The 17,809-nt window shown below is 47.8% G+C and overlaps 1 protein-coding gene across 3 annotated transcripts in view; it reads left to right on the top strand.

The window, feature by feature from the left end:
- The window catches only part of Tmem132b (transmembrane protein 132B), a 273,939-nt gene that overhangs the window by 169,633 nt on the left and 86,497 nt on the right, over window positions 1-17,809 (top strand). For 2 of the 3 annotated variants that reach the window (XM_052755487.1, XM_052755486.1), the window contains one exon: window positions 13,493-13,679. In XM_052755487.1, coding sequence (XP_052611447.1) covers window positions 13,493-13,679 — 187 coding nt within the window. Of the gene's footprint in view, window positions 1-8,049; window positions 8,163-13,492; window positions 13,680-17,809 lie in introns of those variants that run through there. The other variant, XM_052755490.1, reaches the window with a different exon arrangement.

Genomic DNA, 17,809 nt, shown 5'->3' on the forward strand with positions numbered 1-17,809 from the left:
TGCAAGCATGGAGACGAGTTCTAATCTCTGGTACCCACGTAAAAGGTTGGATGTAGTCATGCATGTGACTGCTATAACCCTAGTATTGTGGGAGGGGGAAACAGGAGCCTGGGACTTGTAAAGCCAGCTTCAGTGGGAGACCCTGTCACAAGGGAATAAGGTGGGAAGTGATCGAGCTGGACACCCCATGTCCACCTTTGATTTCCACATGTGTACATGGGCATGTGTACCCCCCGCCATACATCCTCACCCCACCCCCCAAAAGGCAATTGAGAGCTGTAAGTCTTTAAGGAAGTCCTCTGGTGTCTGCCACTGTTGAGCGGTTACTCTTTTGCTTGCCTGATGCGGTTCTTCACCCTAGAACATGAGCTCCAGAAGGTCTTCTTCTCTTAGCATGCCAGACAGTGCTCAGACATCCCCGTGAATGCCGAACGAGTACGCTTCAGGCCAGATCCCAGACAAGGCAGTACATTTGTGAGTCTCAGCAGAAAGACAGGCCAAGTACAGGCGCCAGTGAGTCTCCGGCTTCATTTTCAGTCTTCTTGAGTGTGCTGACCTTGGTGTTTTGAGACACACTTAACTTCAGATGTTCAGTTCCCATAAAAGCCTGCGCCTCTCCAGGTCTTCTTATTCCGAGTTCAGCAAGTGTGAGCTCCAGTCTCCTGGCATCTCTCTTATTAGGGTGTGCCAGCCAGCCTCCATTACTGAGAGTGTACATATTGTCGCCTTAAGACTGAATGGAGTTTTCAGTGAGACCTGTTTTATACGCACTACATTGGAGGCGCCGATCTCAACGGGGACTTGCTCTTTGTGTGGACGCCAGGCCCGAGTTGCACCCTTGAAGCCGGGCTTTGTTTCTAACATATTTAAGGTCCTTCCTGCTGGTGGCAGGTGCGCAGGGGACAAGCCCCTGGTGTCAGAGTTCAGCTAGCTGCCTGGACCACTGTGCGGCCACGGGGCCCCTCGTTAGTGCAGCCTGGCTTGGCTACCAGAGCAGAGAGCACCTGCTACTCTTTTGTTTCAGGCCAAATTAGTGCTCTCTCCCCTCCAGAGCTCTGGCCTGGCACTCACTCACATCCAGATCTCATCATGGTCTTCACACATTCGCCTTTCCTCGGGGACATGCACCGGCCGGCCAGCCTATTTGGGAATGAAATGGAGATGGGAGGGTGCTGGGCTTGAGTCCCATATAAGTTCTGGCTGCCTTCTCTGCAGTCATAGGAACAGCTCTTCAAGTATACACACAGATACCATCTTTGTCCCAGGACACCTCATTTTTTGGACTCTGTAATTGGGTCTACAAGTAGTCTCAAGAGACCATGGAGAAAAATCCAGGTTTGTTATTAGTGTATTTCCATGGTTTTTCACACCCAAAGTCTGGCACCTGCTGATATTGGGAACAAACTCTTAGGCTATGGCGGAAGAGGAATGGGCCCTAGTTCAAGAGTCTTCCAATAGACCATCAACAAAGGGCAAGAGAAAGAAGTTACATGTGTGAGGTCCTTTCCAATTGAAGCTGACTTAAGATCTGATTATGGCAGAGGGAGTGACCACTAAGAATTGTGTGCTTGGGCAGTGGTGCACACATCTTTAATCCCAGCAGTCGGGACCAGAGGCAGATGGATTTCTCTGAGTTCAAGACCAGCCTGGTCTACAGAGTGAGTTCTGGGATAGCCGGGGCTACACAGAGAAACGTTCTCAAAAACAAAACAAAACAAAACAAAAACAAACCAACCTAACAAAAAAGGATTTTGAGGTAACTGTAAATTAGCAGAAGAGGCCAAATGGACGATGGGATGGAATTGCTGGTCCTAATTAATTGGTGACGGGAGAATTTCTGTTTCCTTAGGGATAGCTGTGCATACAGGGAGATTCACATGCTTTGGAGTGAGAGGAACCTGCACGGCTTCCCATTGACTTTCTGCTCAGCTGATGTTTATTGAAAAGCCATCAGATAGATGGAAGGTTATTGGAACGGTGATCTGATTTTTGGCCCAGGTGGTATTCAAAATGTCAACCTATTTTGGGACTTCTCTTATTTCTGCTAAAGCTTAAGGTTAATAAGGTTAGAAATTCTAATTGGGCTTATTTTAGACTATCACTGAATATCATCTCCCTGCCTCATGTGATTTCACCTTTCTAGGCAAGTTTTCTGCTAATGGGCTAAATCCCAGTCTTAAATACATAGTTGCACATGCATGCATTTGAGATAAGGTCTTGCTGGGTTGCCCAGACTGGCCTCAAACCTGTAGTCTTCCTGTCTTCATATCTTGAGTAGCTACCATTGGGTTTGGCTCCCTCTCTTTAAGTTTTTTCTTTGCTCTTGTGGAGCTGAAATAATTCTTGATGCCTTACAAACTGATGGCTGTTGTTTGTGACACCCCCATAGAAGGGTTTCTTTTGATGTCCTCTGTGCGTGTGCACCTGTGTGTAGGTGCACGTGCAGGAGTATGCATGCATGTGTAGAGGACAGAGGTCAGTGTCTAGTGTCTTTCTCTATTACTGTCCACCTTAATTTTTGGTGCAGGGTCTCTCACTGACCCTGCAGCTCACTGATTCAGCAAGATTAGCTCACCACTGAGGTTCAGGGATCTTCCTGTCTCCACCTCCCTAGCACTAGGAATGGAGGCATGCACCACCATGTCTAGCTTTTTATAGGAGTGCGGGAGGACTTGAACTTGGTTCCTCACACTCACACTGCAAGCACTTTGCCAACTGAGCCCTCTTGCCAGCCCTATACCACATGATTCCATGTCCCAAAGTGGCAGAGTCACTGTTGACATGTTGACACCTGTACACACGGCCATTCTAAACTTTGGAGATGTGACACACACCCCTGCCCCTGTCCTTTGACACCTGGGGGGATGGGGCAAACAGAAGCAGCAGAACCTTGGGATAGGGGACAATGCCCCATAAGTTTTCTGTTTCATGACTTAGGGTGTGAAGAATGACTCCCCACATGGGGAGGCCCAAATCAGAAAATCCGATCTTGCTGGCTTGAAGAACCAGAGGCCAAGTTTGGTCTCCCAACAAAATGAGGAAGGACTCCTAAGGATGAACGATTCAGGGATGGGGAGCCCTCAGATTCCATAGATAATCTTTGCCCAAGACTATGCCTGACCCTGGAGCCACTGTACATTATGAAAACTCGGAGCTCATATTAACTGTTCAGCTAAGCAGCAGCAGCAGCAGGAATTTCTGGAGAAATATATCAGAGTCTCTACGATGTAACTATGCACAGAGTCTAATTACAGCCTCATGTTATTTGACATAAGAATAATAAAAAAAAACCCAAAACACATATATGCCAGAAGAAAAGCAGACGGTGGGGCTGGGATGTGTGACTCAGTGGTGGAGTACTCGCCCTGCATGCTTGAAGCCCTGGGTTCAAACCCAGTCCTAGAAAAAGATATTGAAGTATAATAGTCAATGGAAACATATAATAAGACTAAAATTATGAAGAAGTCAAAATAATTATAAAAATTAAAGAAAATATGTCTACTGTGGTTTAGATGTAGTGTGTACTCCCTGGGGTTCAGATGTTGGGGGAGGTAACAGTTTTGGTCTCCCAGGTAACAGTGATGAGAGGTGTTGGGGTCTTCAAGAGGTGGAGCCTAGTGGGCGGTCATAGGTCATTGGAGTACAGCCCTTAGAAGAGACTGATGTAGTTCTCACTGGAACCTGGTTGGTTCTCACTAGAAGACAACTACAAAATAACAAGCTTGGTGCCTTCTCATGTGATCATGCGACCTCTCCCACCCATGTATCTCAACCCCTCTGTCATGCCACTTGCCATGAGGTCATCACCAAGGCCAGATCAATGAGATCACCTGATCTTGCACTTAGTCCTTTAAAACATGAATAAAATCATTTTTTGTTTGTTTTTTTGAGACAGGGTTTCTCTGTGTAGCTTTAGAGCCCGTCCTGGAACTCACTCTGTAGCCCAGGCTGGCCTCCAACTCACAGAGATCCCCCTGGCTCTGCCTCCTGAGTGCTGGGATTAAAGGTGTTTGCAGAATCTCTGTGAGTTCCAGGACAGGCTCCAAAGCTACACAGAGAAACCCTATCTCAACCCCCGCCCCCCAAAAAAACAAAACAAAAAACCATGAATGAAATCAGCCTCTTCCCATCGCCCAGCCTCATATGTGTTGTTATAGTAACAGAAACCAAATTCACACAATGGAAAGAAACAGGAGCAAAGCAGAAACTATAAAAGAATGAAGTTGGAATTCCAGTACTGAACTTTAAAAAATACCTGAAATATTCTTTTTAAAAACTGGATGGCTTAAAGGAAAATTCAAGATGATGGAAATATATAGCCAGAAAACTTAAAGGTTTTAAGGGCCAGCGGAGATGATCTGATCCCAAGAACAGGGAAAAACTGAAAAAAAAAATTAAGTGAGCCTCAGGGCCTTGTGTGACAATGGCAGGGTTCTAGTGAAATTGGAGTTGAAGGAGAGGAGGGAGAAAGGGGTCTGGAAGAATGTTTTAGAAGAGATAATGGCTGCAAACTTTCCAACTTGGTGAAAGGCGTGTGCCTCCTGCTTGACCAGGTACATGCATTCCTAGATGTTTATTAGGAGAAGTAAAAAAAAAAAGGTAGTCTACCCCAAGATTTCTAAAGCGTTCACAGCCTTGTCTGCATAGCCCTGAAGGAAGCCAAGCACTTTTTAACTGGTAAATGGATCAACACACACTTTTTAACTGGTAAATGGATCAACACACACACACACACACACACACACACACACACACACACACACACGCATGCATGTACATACATACACATGTATACACACATGCACAAACATGCATACACACATGCACACACATGTACATATACACATTTATGACTTATTGTGGGGAGGAAGGACACTACTGTGTGTGTTGTGGGGATGAGAGTGTGTGAACATGTCATAATAGACCCATTATTTTGTATAGTGACTGAGAACAATAATCATGAAAGAATACCTTCATTGGTCTGGGGTGTAGCTCAGTGGTAGAACTCCCAATTTGGTGGTGGGCATGAGGCCTTGAATTCAGTCCTCAGCACCTTAAAACAACAACACAGATGAATGTATGAATGGGTAGGTAGGATGTAGATGGGTGGGTGAGTAGATGGATAGATGGACAGTTGAATGGGTGGATAAGTGAATGCAGGAATGATGAATGGACGGCAGACATGAATGAAGGTATGGGTAGAGGGATGAATGGGTGGATAGTAGGTGAATGAATGGATGGAAGACACATGAAGGATGGATGGATAGATGAATGGGTGGATGCATGCATAGATACATGTGTGTGTGTGTATATGTGGATGGATGCATTCATGCAGGAACAAGCCGTGAACCTCAGAGTAAAGATGTTTTGCCACTTTAGACTTTTTTGTTTTCCAGAATAGAGGGAAATTCTTTTGCAGGAAAATTTCTAAATGAGAGTTTTCCATGCTGAGAGGAGAGAGAGAGAGAGAGAGAGAGAGAGAGAGAGAGAGAGAGAGAGAGAGGGAGGGAGGGAGGGAGGGAGGGAGGGAGGGAGGGAGGGAGGGAGGGAGGGAGGGAGGGAGGGAGGGAGGAGAGCTGAAGAGGTGACTGTGTAAGTTGGAAGAAGAGAGGTGAAGCTGCCCTGGTGGCCAGACTGGCCCCAGAAAGTCATGAACAAGAGTTAAAGAAGTCCTTAATGACCAGACTTAATATTTGGATCCCAGCTTACTTGGCCTTCAGTATGTTGGAATAATTTTGTCTTGACTGAATACATTAGCACAGGCATACAGGGGAGACAGAAGATCCCAGCCCCACCCTTTGATATCATAAACATTTTAGGTTTGAATACAAAGGCATGGATTTTGTTGTGTATATGTGTAATGACATACCTATGTCATATACTTTCTTCTTACTCCCTGATGCCCCTGTGACCCTTCCCCACCTCCAGCTACCAAGCCCCATCCTTGAAACTACAACCGATGGGTAGATTCTAGCTCCATGGGGTCTGGCCTTTTGTCTGAGCTGTGAGCGTCTCTCCTTAAATTCTCCTCTAGGTGAATCTGAGCCTTTCTCAGATCTTAGGTTCTCCAGACAGCTCATCTTGGGCCTGACCTTTGTAGGTCAGCCATGCAGGATGCCTGGCTATCTAATTGTTACAGTCCCTTTGATGGACAGCCCAGTGCAGTCCCTTTCTGCAAAGTGTCACTCTCATCTCAGCAGGGAAAGTACCAGGGCTGGGAATAAATTACCATGGGTTGCTTTTGTGGCTGCCCCCTCTGCCCTGGTGGCCAGGGTAGCCTGAAGGGTGTTGGGCTTACAGGTGCCCTCCATGGCCCCCTGGAGAACCCTACAGATATCTAGCATGCACAGGCCATGACCCCAGGACCCCATTCTCATTAGCAGTTGCTTTCCCTTGGAAATCCATCTAGGCTGTTAAGTATTAGGAAAAAAAATATGCACTTACGGAGGTTGCTCCCTGTCCAACCACAGAGGGAGAAGCAGGCTTTCCACAGGTTTCTATTCCATGTGGAGGCAGCCATCCCCCCACCATGTGTTTCTGAATTTCCCCCATCTGTATAAGTACCTGGAAGAGGCCTGAGGATACTGTGATCCCTCAATAAATCTATCTGTGACTTTCACATACAAGTGTTCTGAGAGGGTCTCCAGTGTAGGTCTGGAGTTGGACACGGTGGGGCTGGGAAGCTCCACCTGTGGTGATGTGACCGCCTCTGCAAGGGCCTTGCTGGGCATTGGATATGAGGATTACTCATCACTTCTCTACTGAGCATGCAGGAGAGTCACCCTTGATGGTCGTCTCAGCAGACAGAGCCAGGTGATTGGTTGTACCATCCATGCCTCTGTCAAAGATGCGGGTGTCAGAGCTCTCTGTACCCAGCCATCTGAGGCTCTAGATACGGAAGAGACCACTCATGGGCATTAGTCATGTGGAAATGGATGACCTTCTCTGGTGGCCCACAAGGAGCCAGTACAGCATGGACGGGGGGTAGTAGAGTGGGGGGGGTGGCGTAGGAGAAGATATCCACTGTTCTTATGTCTTTGGGATTTGTGTGTGTGTGTGTGTGTGTGTGCTCATGCATTTGTGTGCACATGGGTGTGGAGGTTAGAGAACATCCTTAGGTATTATTCCTTAGGAACCATGCGCCTTTATTTTATTTATTTATTTATTTATTTATTTATTTATTTATTTATTTATTTATTTATTTATTTATTTATTTATTTAGACAGGGTCTCTCACTGGCCTGGAACTTGTTAATGGCTCTAGATTTGCTGGTCCATGAATCCCAGGGATCCTGGTGTGTCTGTATTCCCAGCACTGGGGTCACAGGTGTGTACCACAGTGCCTGGCCCTCAAACACAGGTCCCGTATGCATGGTATGTCCTTACCCAGCTTTGCCATCTTCCTGGCGCTTAGGAATTTTGCCTCTTGGAAACACCAGCCTTTATGTAAATGATGGTGGGAACAGAAGTCAGGTCCTCAGCCCCGCTCTCTCCTGAAGCCATGGATGTCTCTCCTGTCCCTTTAGGAGACTTAATGAGATTAGAGGCGCCATCTACCATGCCTTGCCCTGAGTCCATCATGTTATCTCTCCTGTCAGTCAGCAGCCTGGACTTACCTTTTTCTCTGAGGAGAACCCTAAATAGAAATAGAAAATAGAATCCACGAGGAAGTCCACTGCTTTATACAACAGAGGTTTTCTGCCAGGTCAGTAATGAGAGAGAGAGAGAGAGAGAGAGAGAGAGAGAGAGAGAGAGAGAGAGAGAAGAGAAGAGAGAAGAGAGAGATGGAGAGACACAGAGTCAGACAGAGAGAGAGAGAGGGAGAGACACAGAGTCAGACAGAGAGGGAGAGAGAGGGGGAGAGGAAGGACACTTCAGGAAGTTGTATTAGGAACTTGGGAGTAAGAGGACCTCAGCCGTCATTTCCTGGAAGGGTTTGGGATATTGTCAGATAGTGACGGAGGGGAAAAAAAATAATTGTGGCAATTGTCTTAGCTGTCTCCGGGCTTGTCACGGTGATGCTGATAAAATCAAATAAGCTGGAAGTGAGGTGACTTGTTAGTGTGGGAAACGGCCCCGGTGCTGGCAGCCAAGGAGGTGGAGGGGTCCAAAGCACTCCCTCATTACTGGGATTGATTGTCTCCAGCGCTGGGAAAAACGTCGGTAAGCAAAAACAACATCTCGGTGATGGACGCTAGCATCCTTCTCCGGCACTGGGGCTATGGGGTAGCCACTGGCTGGTTGGCTGCAGCGGATCTGGGAGGCAGATGGAGAATTTCAGGGGATGTTTGTGCCCGAGAAATGCCTTTAGGTTTTAAACAAAAGCTGAACAAACCCGGGATGAGGATGGTGACCTTTTTTAAAGTAAAAAAATTAAGTAAAATATTTCTTTTCCTTTTCTTTCCTCCCTGTTCATTCTCTATCTCCCCCTTTCCTTCCTCCCTTCCTTTCTCTGTCCCTCTTTCTCCCTTCATTCTCTCTGTCTCTGTCTCTGTCTCTGTCTCTGTCTCTGTCTCTGTCTCTGTCTCTCTCTCTCTCTCTCTCTCTCTCTCTCTCTCTCTCTCTGTCTCTCTCTCTCTCTCCCTCTCTCTCTCTCTGATAAGGTCTCTGCTGCCCTACCTGTCCCGAAACCCACTCTGTAGTTCAGGCTGTTCTCAAATTCTTAGCAGTCTTCTTGCCCCTGCCTTCAAGTTCTGGAATGGCAGGTGTGAGCCATCTTAAAGAACACAGTTCAGTGGTTTTTGGCCTAAAGTTCTGGAATCATCGCCGTTACATGACGTGGGGGCATTGTTATTATTGGCCCAAAGGAAACTCTACCCATCAGCAGTCAGTTCCCACTCCCCACTGCCCTGACCCTTGGCAACCACTCCCCCGCGTCTTGCCTGTGCGGATTTACCTGCTGTGGACACATCAAACATCAGACTCATGCCGTATGTGACCTTTAGCATGGCAGTTGGAGCCCATTCTGTAACATGCGTCCCAGGTCAGCCTTGCTCAGCAAACTATCCCTCAATTGCTAGCCCATGGTGGAGCTGTCTGTTCCCAGCACCTGAGACATAGACCCTTGGGACTCAGCACACATTCCTCTGAGGCCCACAGACTAATGGCTGCTCACTGAGTCATTGGCTTGTCTGATACATACTTAAAGAACACTCATTGTGTCTTGGGAGAATGTTCTGCAGACACATTAGCAGGAAAAACAGGCAAAAAAAACCCCAAAAAAACCAAAAAACCCTAAACCAAACCAACCAATCAACTAAGCAAAAAACAAAACAAAACAAAAAAAACCCCCAAAAACCAAAAAAAAAAAAAAACCAAAAAAACAAAAACCTTGCTTTTGTGGCACTTATGTGCCTCTGAGTATGTGTCTGTCTGTCATAACCAGCATCATAAATAATAGTACGTCAGAAACAAAAACCATGGAGTAGCCAGATCTGGGCAAGAGAGCCCTGGAGATGAGAGCTGGGCTGTGGTGGGACCTCACCAAGCAGGCAGCATCCAACCAAGGCTGCTCTTTTGACATAGTACCTCGTGTTCACGTTGATGCTGAGGACACATTTTTCCATGATTTTTTTTGGCTTAAAATAGATTAATTCATTTATTCAACAAGTGTTTGCTGAGAATACACTTGGCTCCCAACTGTATTTTAGGCCTTGGCTCAAATGTCAACTCTTCATGAGGCTTTCCCTTCCAAACCTACGTCCAGTTTTCCTGTTGTAATTCATAGTTTATATTAAAGTTAAAAATGACTCTAAATTGTCGTCTCTCCATCTTGAAAAATTGAAAAAACATTATTTTCTGAACATTTCGCACTTGTGTGTGATGCATCTTGATTGTATCCACCCCTCACTGCCCCTCCAACGTCCCCCAGGGTACCCCATCGCATTTATCTCTGCTCTCCGCTGTGGGTGTGTGATGCTACCAGTTGCTTTGAGTTTCTTACTATGACTTTCCCACCACAGTGGCCTGGAATCTGAAATTGTGAATTGATCAAACCATTTTCCCAGGGTGTGTTTTTTTTTTGTTTTTTTTTTTAATCACAGAAGGAGAAACGGAAATAGTACTCTGCCTGAGTTTGCCCTGTTGGCTGTTGTCAGAGCTGTGGCAGGACGGCCCTTTGTCTTCTCGAGGATGTCAGGTGGGAGCATGTCAGCTCCAGCCCCACACTGTGTTGGCCGTGGGTCATCGACAGACTCCATCCTGCAGTATACCCTCCATAGTGTGTCTTTCATCCTCACCCACTTTTAGGTTCATGTCTAGGAAAAGGGTCCCAAGAACAAGCAAGCCTGGGCCACAGACAACCTCTGGTGTCCCATTTTTCTAGAAAAATCTCATTTGGGGAAGTTGCCACCATCTCTGGTGGCCCAGAACTATTCATAAGTTGGTGGGGAGCCAGGCACTGAGGAGGCAGAGGCAGGTGGATCTCTGAGTTCAAGCCCAGCCTGGTCTACAGAGTGAGTTCCAGGACGGCCAGAACTACACAGAGAAACCCTTCAAAAACAAAAGCCAAAAAAAAAAAAAAAAGGAGGAGGAGGAAGAGAAGTAGTTGTTGAAGTTGTTGTTGGGGACAAAAGAACAGTCTATGTAAATGACAGGATGTCATTCCCCATTTTTATTTCCTTCTCTTTCTCTCCTTCCTTCTCTTCCCTCTACCATACATCACCATTATCATCATTGTGAGTGATGCAGGGACTGGTGTCTAGATGTGGTCCTTGGGGACAAGCTGATGGGTTGGTCCTCCCCATGACTTTCTTTCTCACACACATGTTTGAGCTGCAGCCACATGGTGCACCTCAACCCCGTCTCAGGAGTCCCCAGGGACGTAGGGAGGGGGCTAACCTGTACTATAGGGTTATACTTCCCCCCAGAGATGGAGACTTATGCTCCAGCCTGAGATGCTGTATGCCTGAGCTTGCCCAACACATAGACTCCTGCACATGCCCACTCCTACTGCATAAACATACACTCTTGCACATGCCCACTCACACCCATACACCCCGCCACATATACACACCCTTGCACAAACCCATTTACATCCATATCCAGTCCCCTACACACACACACACACACACACACACACACACACACACACACACACACACACACTTCTGAGCATGCCCACACACTCTCACACAAGCCATGCATGCTCATTTCATGGGCACTTGCTGGCTGCGTTACGACCACCTTGTGGCTGGCACTTGGATGCTGGTTTCTCAACGGCAGCCATCATTATTAAACTGAGACTCAATGAGCTCTTTTCTCAGTTTTTCAAGGCTTATCAAGAGTGGATTGGGAGCAGGTAAAATTAATAGTTATGAGCCAATTTCCATATAAATGAACTTATTAGAAAGTACCCTAGCTGCCTGAATTAGATTTCCTTCTGGTTTGAGAGAAAATACTAAAAACCAAAAAACAAAAACAAAAAACAACACCCCCCACCCCAAAAATAAGTAAAGCCCTCATAGCAATGACTCCATAGTGACTGCCTTTCTATTCACAGCTGGTTGGTTGTGGACAGCTCCTGCATCTGGACCAACTCATAGGCTGGAGAGTCAGGGAGTAGCAGGATGTGCATAGTTTAGAGGGTGATCCAAATGTCTCACCCAACAGGACTGCCTATTCTCCTTGCTCGCCTCAGAGCTCACACACATCTCTAGCAGGGATGACACATGGAACCTTCTCCATTGCCCCATTGCTGGTTCCTCAAAGGTAGCTGCCATTATTAAATGCTGAGAGACTTCCCTGGTTCTGAGAGAAAGAGAAGGTTCCATCTTGTAGGATAGAGCATCCCTTATAGGAGACACACGGATAAACACCATTGCCACATCCAGGCATTGAACGCCATCTTTGGGACCTCTTGAAACAGGAGGACAGCCTAGAGTTCAGTGGTCCTCACTCCTTGTTTCATACCAGTTGTTGGTGTGGGGAAGCTGTCCATGGAAAGAGATTTATCTCGGTGAAGCAGCAGGCAGTAGGTTCTTTTCCCTAATGTTTGAACAACTGGGACACCAGAGGCAGAGCTTGTGAGGTTCCATGAGGCGGGGTAGAGGTCCCGAGCCCCCTTTAGGCCAAACAGACCCAGCAGCAGAGAAGGCACAAGATGGTCTGGGGGGACTCAGACTGTGGGGAGCTGGGGAATCAGCTTCCCTGCCGTCATCCTCCTGGGGTCCCAGTCAAGTTAGATGCAGGGAGATGGCAAGAGGCTTACAGGATAGGGTCCACTCACAGACCTGTGCTTTCAGCATTTTGTTCTCCTCTGTCTTTGGTAGATGATTTCCGGAGCAGTAGGTAGCCTTTATTTACCAAGAGTTCTTGTGTACAGGAGTATGTATGTATGTGTGTATGTATGTACGTACGTATGTACGTACGTATGTATGTATGTATGTATGTATGTATATATGTATGTATGTATGTATGTATGTGGGATGGGTATGGGTGTGAGTGGGCATGTGCAGGGGTGTGTGTGTGTGTGTGTGTGTGTGTGTGTGTGTGTGTGTGTGTGATGAATCAAGGCAGATAGGTGGGATTTTTGTACAGTATATTGAATCCAATTTGGGGCTGATGAAACACAGTCCAGTTTAACCTTCCTGTCACTCAGTTTCTATAGTACCCGTATTATCTTTTCTAACCGTCGATCTCACGTTGATCCCACAAGCCCATAACATCACCATCACTCTGTAAAGCCTGGAGAGTTTGAGCCAGGGGCTCATGAGCTACAGGGTAATTTCACAAACTGATCAAAAGCTGTGCCTCCTGGACCAGAGGGGTGGGGAAGCTGTGTCAAATGGTGCTGGGCTTTCCCTGAGTGTGACCTGATGGTGCTGTGGGGGTGTGTGGAAGGCAGAGAGCTATGCAAGGCATGCCCAGAGATGTGACAAATCTAGGCTCTTGTATCCTTTTTTTTCTTTTCTTTTTGTCAACTCGACATAAGCTAGGGTCATCTAGGAAGAGGGGACCTCTATTGAGAAAATGCTTCCATCAGATTGGCCTGGGCATTTCCTTGATTAAATGGTTGATGTGGGAAGGCCTGGCCCACTATGGGTGGTGTCACCCCTAGGCAGGTGGTCTTGGGGTGTATAACAAAGCAGGCCAAGCAAACCAGCAAACAGCATTCCTCCATGACCCTCCGCTTTATTTCCTGCCTTCAAGTTCATGCACCGACTTCCCTCTATGATGGACTGTGAGCGGTAAGCTGAAATACTCCCTCCCACCTCTCCGCCATATTGCTTTATGCCATGATGATTGTCACAGCAGTAGAAAGCCAACTAAGACAGGACCTCACTCAACAAAGGATACTTCTTCTTTAGGGGAGGGTTGCACAACCACTCTGAGCTGCTGCCACCCAGGGGTAGCCCGTGAATGAGTCTCCATCCTCTCTACCAGTCAATCTAACTCCTCATTGACAAAGAGGACTGTGGCTACTTCCAGGCTTCTTTGCTTTCTGAAGAATCACGCGCGTTATGCTAAACCTTGTCATGTTGTCTGTTTTCCAGGGCAAATGGCTCCTACTATGAGATTCTGCAAGTGGACTTCGGCGTTGACAACAGCAGTGGCCTGGCTGGGGCCCAGCAAATCACCTGGCAGGTGGAATACCCTGTGGAAGACTCCATGAGCGAGCTCTTCGTCTCTGAGATCTTCATCAGCCAGACGACCTTTGTGGGCATTGTCCCTCTTGCTATGGTAAGAAACCAGAGCTCGTGATGATGAGCCATGAAGAAACTTCCTCTGTGTATTTTTTTCCCTTTGTCATCTTCGTGGACATAAGTATGTGGGTGTGCCTATGTGTGCATGCATGTGGATTCCCTTGGCTCATGCCAGGATTATCCACTGTGGCTCTTCTTCCGTCTTATGCAATGAGTCAGGGTCTTTCAATCAAACACAGAACTTGCTGATAATGTCCAGTTTCTTGAGTCAATTTGCTCTGGGGAACCCCGTCTCTGCCTTCCCAGGCTAGAACCACTCTTGGGTCTCCTCACCCACCAGGTACTTGCGTGGGGACCCGGGGATTTGAACTCCAGTCCACACATATACACGACAAGCACTTTAACCACGGAGCCATGCCCCGGCGCCTCCTCTTAATACTTAAATCACTCAAAGAAACGTGAAGTGTCTTTGAGCCTATCATCCCTCACACACTTGGTGTGCACTATTTGAACAAGGGAAATATACTTAAACAGTGTTTTATTTACCTGCTTTCCATAAGGGCTCCTGGGAAGCCATTTAGGATTTACTGTATCAATCTCTTCATCTGTGGTGTTGCCGAGTGGCTCCTGGGGACCCCTTCTCTTTCATCGCTTCCATCTGTGTTCGTATCAGGTCCAAGTGCTATACTTGGGGAAGACGGTTTCACTGAAGCATGTTGTGAGTGTGTGCAGGGGACGGAGGCTCCAGAGGCCCAGGAACCAGCCCGTTGTCACTTGGCACTGCCCTGAGCACCCCCAGGTGGCCCGGGGATTGGCAAAGTTTAAAATGCAGATGGACTAAAAGAGCCTTGTTGGGAACAGACCAGCTGAAGCTGGACAGGGTCCCAGTGCCCATTAAACTGCCCACATGTCCTGCCCTGTTGGCATGGCAGGGATGGCATTTCTTCCTTTGAGCATGTCTGGGACCCTGTTCATATAAGGCTCAGGAGCCACAGTTGAGAACAGGGTCATGGGTTGAAATCCAGTTCCTCAGAAGCATGATGATGGTAGGCACACACTGGAAATATTAAATATTTTTTTTTTTTGGCGCTGCTTGGACCTACCTATATTGGACCTAAATGCAGGGGAGTCCACATCCAGATATTCTGGGCCACTGGTGGCTGAACACACGACCCCAGTGCTCCAGTCTCAGCTGCTAGTCATCTTGGTTTTAAAGACCAGTTCATCATAGTGACATGCATTTGGCTCCGTGGCAGCCACAGCTTGGCCGGAAACCACTTGTTCAGGAGCAGCGATGGGTGGACCTGAGTTCTAGGGGGAAGCAGAGTTTTCCTGCTGCTCCTCTCTCTGGGAACACACCTGTCAATTCTCCAGCTCACCCTGCAAGTGAGCCTGGCGTGGCTGATCTCTTTTCAGGGCCATTGTGGCTTTGCTCCATGTATGATTGACTACACCCGCTTCCCCACAAGTTCCGAAGCCTGGCATGGGACAGGACTGGATGCCGAAGGGGTGCACCTCACTGTCTTCAGAGGCAGGTGCCGGTTCCCAGGGGGAGCTGTGGGTTGACACGTGCTTATCTGATAGGAGGGTGGAATCAGGTCAAGATACCAGGGTTGGCTAAGTGCAGTCCTCAGGCCAAATCCAGGCCGATGGTGCCTGTTTTAGCAAATAAAGTATTATGGGAACATGAGCCCACTTAGGATGAGTCACCTGTGGCTACTTGGGTGCTGTGACGAGGCTGTATATTTGCAGTCAGGCATGCATCTCTGGCTGGCGTTTAATTTTAGCATCCTGTAATGAGTAGCATTTGGAGATGATTCCTGAGGATGGAGCTGCTAAGAGGCTTTGGGGAAATCTTGTCTCTTGCATTAGGGATCATTTCCCCGAGATCTGTACCAAAAAACGCTCCTACCCTCTTTGGCCAGTGGTTCCATGTCCTTTCTCAGATGCAACCGGAAACCCGGGCTGGTGTGTCACTGATGAGTTGGTCCCATGGTAGGGACAGAATGGAACTGGGGGGTGAGGATCTGGCTGAACACAAGGGGAATGAAGGCAGGGAAAACAGACTGGTGCGAGGCTGGCCAGACACCTGTCCTTTCCATAGCCTTCCTCTCATGGCCAGGCTGGTGGAGCAGCATGCCTCTCATGTGGACGGACATCATGTGGCTCATATGGGGCTTGTTCCTCTCCCTTATCTGTCTCCAGTGCCTCCTCCTAGCACACTTTGAGCCTCCTGCATCCCTTGGAGGTACCGGTTTATATCCCATGCATCTTGCTCTGCTGTGACTCTTCACGTCTCTCCGTGTGGCTGAGTTTCACTTAGGGACACTTCCTTGCTTTTGACTTCGCTTGCCATTGGCGGGAAAGTGGGTCAGTTGCATGTGTCATGGCTTGGTTCCCCGTGAAGGGCTCGGAATGACTCCAGGTGGGGGGTGAGGGATGGCTGAGCTTGCTCAGTAGAGTTTCCTAAGGATTCGATGAGTTGCTCTAGGTGAAGTGTCTGCACGCATTAATATTAATAAAATTTCCATAATTGTCAGCATGTTAATTAGCATATACAGGGAAAGCTGCCAAATGTGAGAACAAATAGAAGTTGGATCTCAGGCTAGGAGGTAAGGTGGCACTTCTCTTAGAGGTTTGGATGTTGAATTTCCCAAAAGGATCAAGTGTGGGAACACTTGGTCCCCAGTAGGTGGCGCTGTTTCAGGAGGCTATGGAGGCTTTAGGAGGTGGGGCCTGGCTGGAGGAAGTATGTTGCTGGGGATAGAGGTTTATATCCCACTTCCGGTCCCTCTCTGCTGCTGAGATGTGAGTATGGAGTGTTGAGCTTCTGCTAGCACACGATTTGGCCTTGCCTCTGTACATCCCCTGCCATGGTAGACTATTATCCCCTCAAGCTGTGGGCTGAAATGAGTCCTCTTCCTTCAGCCCACTATTTCCAGTTACTTCATTACAGCAATGAACAAAGACACTGATATCAAAGGCGCTCAGTTTGCTGTTGTGGGTGAGGCTTTTTCTGGGGAGACTCAACCCACAAGTTTCCATACCCAAGATAGGGGTGAGACAAAAAGCCGTGACTGCACCAAAGTCCAACTTGGGGGACTGTCTCCACACCACGTACCAGCACTGACATTCTTCCCCTCTGAAACCTCTAGAGCTGGGCCTGCAGTACTGCTGTCTTCCTTGTCCCAGCTAGGATGGCCCATTAAGCCGTGCTTAAAACATTCAACTGCTATTTGTTGTCCAAATTCCCAAAGCCTTCCATATTTCTCCAACAAACAGCAGGGTCAGGCCCATCACAGCAATACCCTACTCCTGATACCAACTTCTGTCTTAGTTACTGTTCTATTGCTGTGAAGAGACACCATGACCAAGGTACCTCTTATAAAAAAGAAAGCATTCAATTGTGGGCTTGCTTACAGTTTCGGAGGATTAGTCTGTGCCATTATGGTGGGAAGCATGGTAGCAGATAGGCAGGCATGGTGCTGGAGAAGTAGCTGGGAGCGTCACAACCTGATCTGAAGGCAGTAGGCAGACAGTGTAGAGGAGAGAGAGGAGGGAGGAGAGAGAGAGGAGAAGAGAGAGATAGAGGGGAGAGAGAGGAAAGTAGAGAGAGGGGAGAGAGAGAAGAGAGGAAGAGGGGAGGGGGGAGAGAAGGGAGATGGGAGAGGGGGAGGAGAGGAGGAAGAGGGAGGGAGGGGAGGAGAGAGAGAAGGAGAGAGAGACAGAGACAGAGACAGACAGAAGGGCCAACCATGGGCTTTTAAAACCTCAAAGCCCACCCCTAGTGACACACTTCCTCCAATCAGGCCACACCTCCTAATCCTTCCCAAACAGTTCTTCTCCCTGGTGACTAAGCATTCAAACATATGAGCCTATGGGGGCCATTTTCATTCAAACATAGGAACCAGTAAGTTTATTGGGGTTTGAACAGCAGTATGGGTGAGGGGTTAATTATAGGAGCAGGGATAACTCATCACTGAAAAATCTACCCCAGTGCCAGTGACGGCTCATGGAAGCTGCAACCCTGGGGCTCTTTGCAAGGCTTGCAGGCAGCTGGATGGTCTGCTTGTCTCCTCCAGGCAGCTCAGCAGGGAGTCTGTTCCTCTTGCAGGTGTTGACTGCTTCTAAATCTTGGGGTCCTCCAGAATCTTATACATTTCTACT

The sequence above is a fragment of the Peromyscus californicus genome, unplaced genomic scaffold (assembly GCF_007827085.1).
Source record: "Peromyscus californicus insignis strain IS unplaced genomic scaffold, ASM782708v3 Scaffold_2__1_contigs__length_46816999, whole genome shotgun sequence".
Taxonomy (NCBI): domain Eukaryota; kingdom Metazoa; phylum Chordata; class Mammalia; order Rodentia; family Cricetidae; genus Peromyscus; species Peromyscus californicus.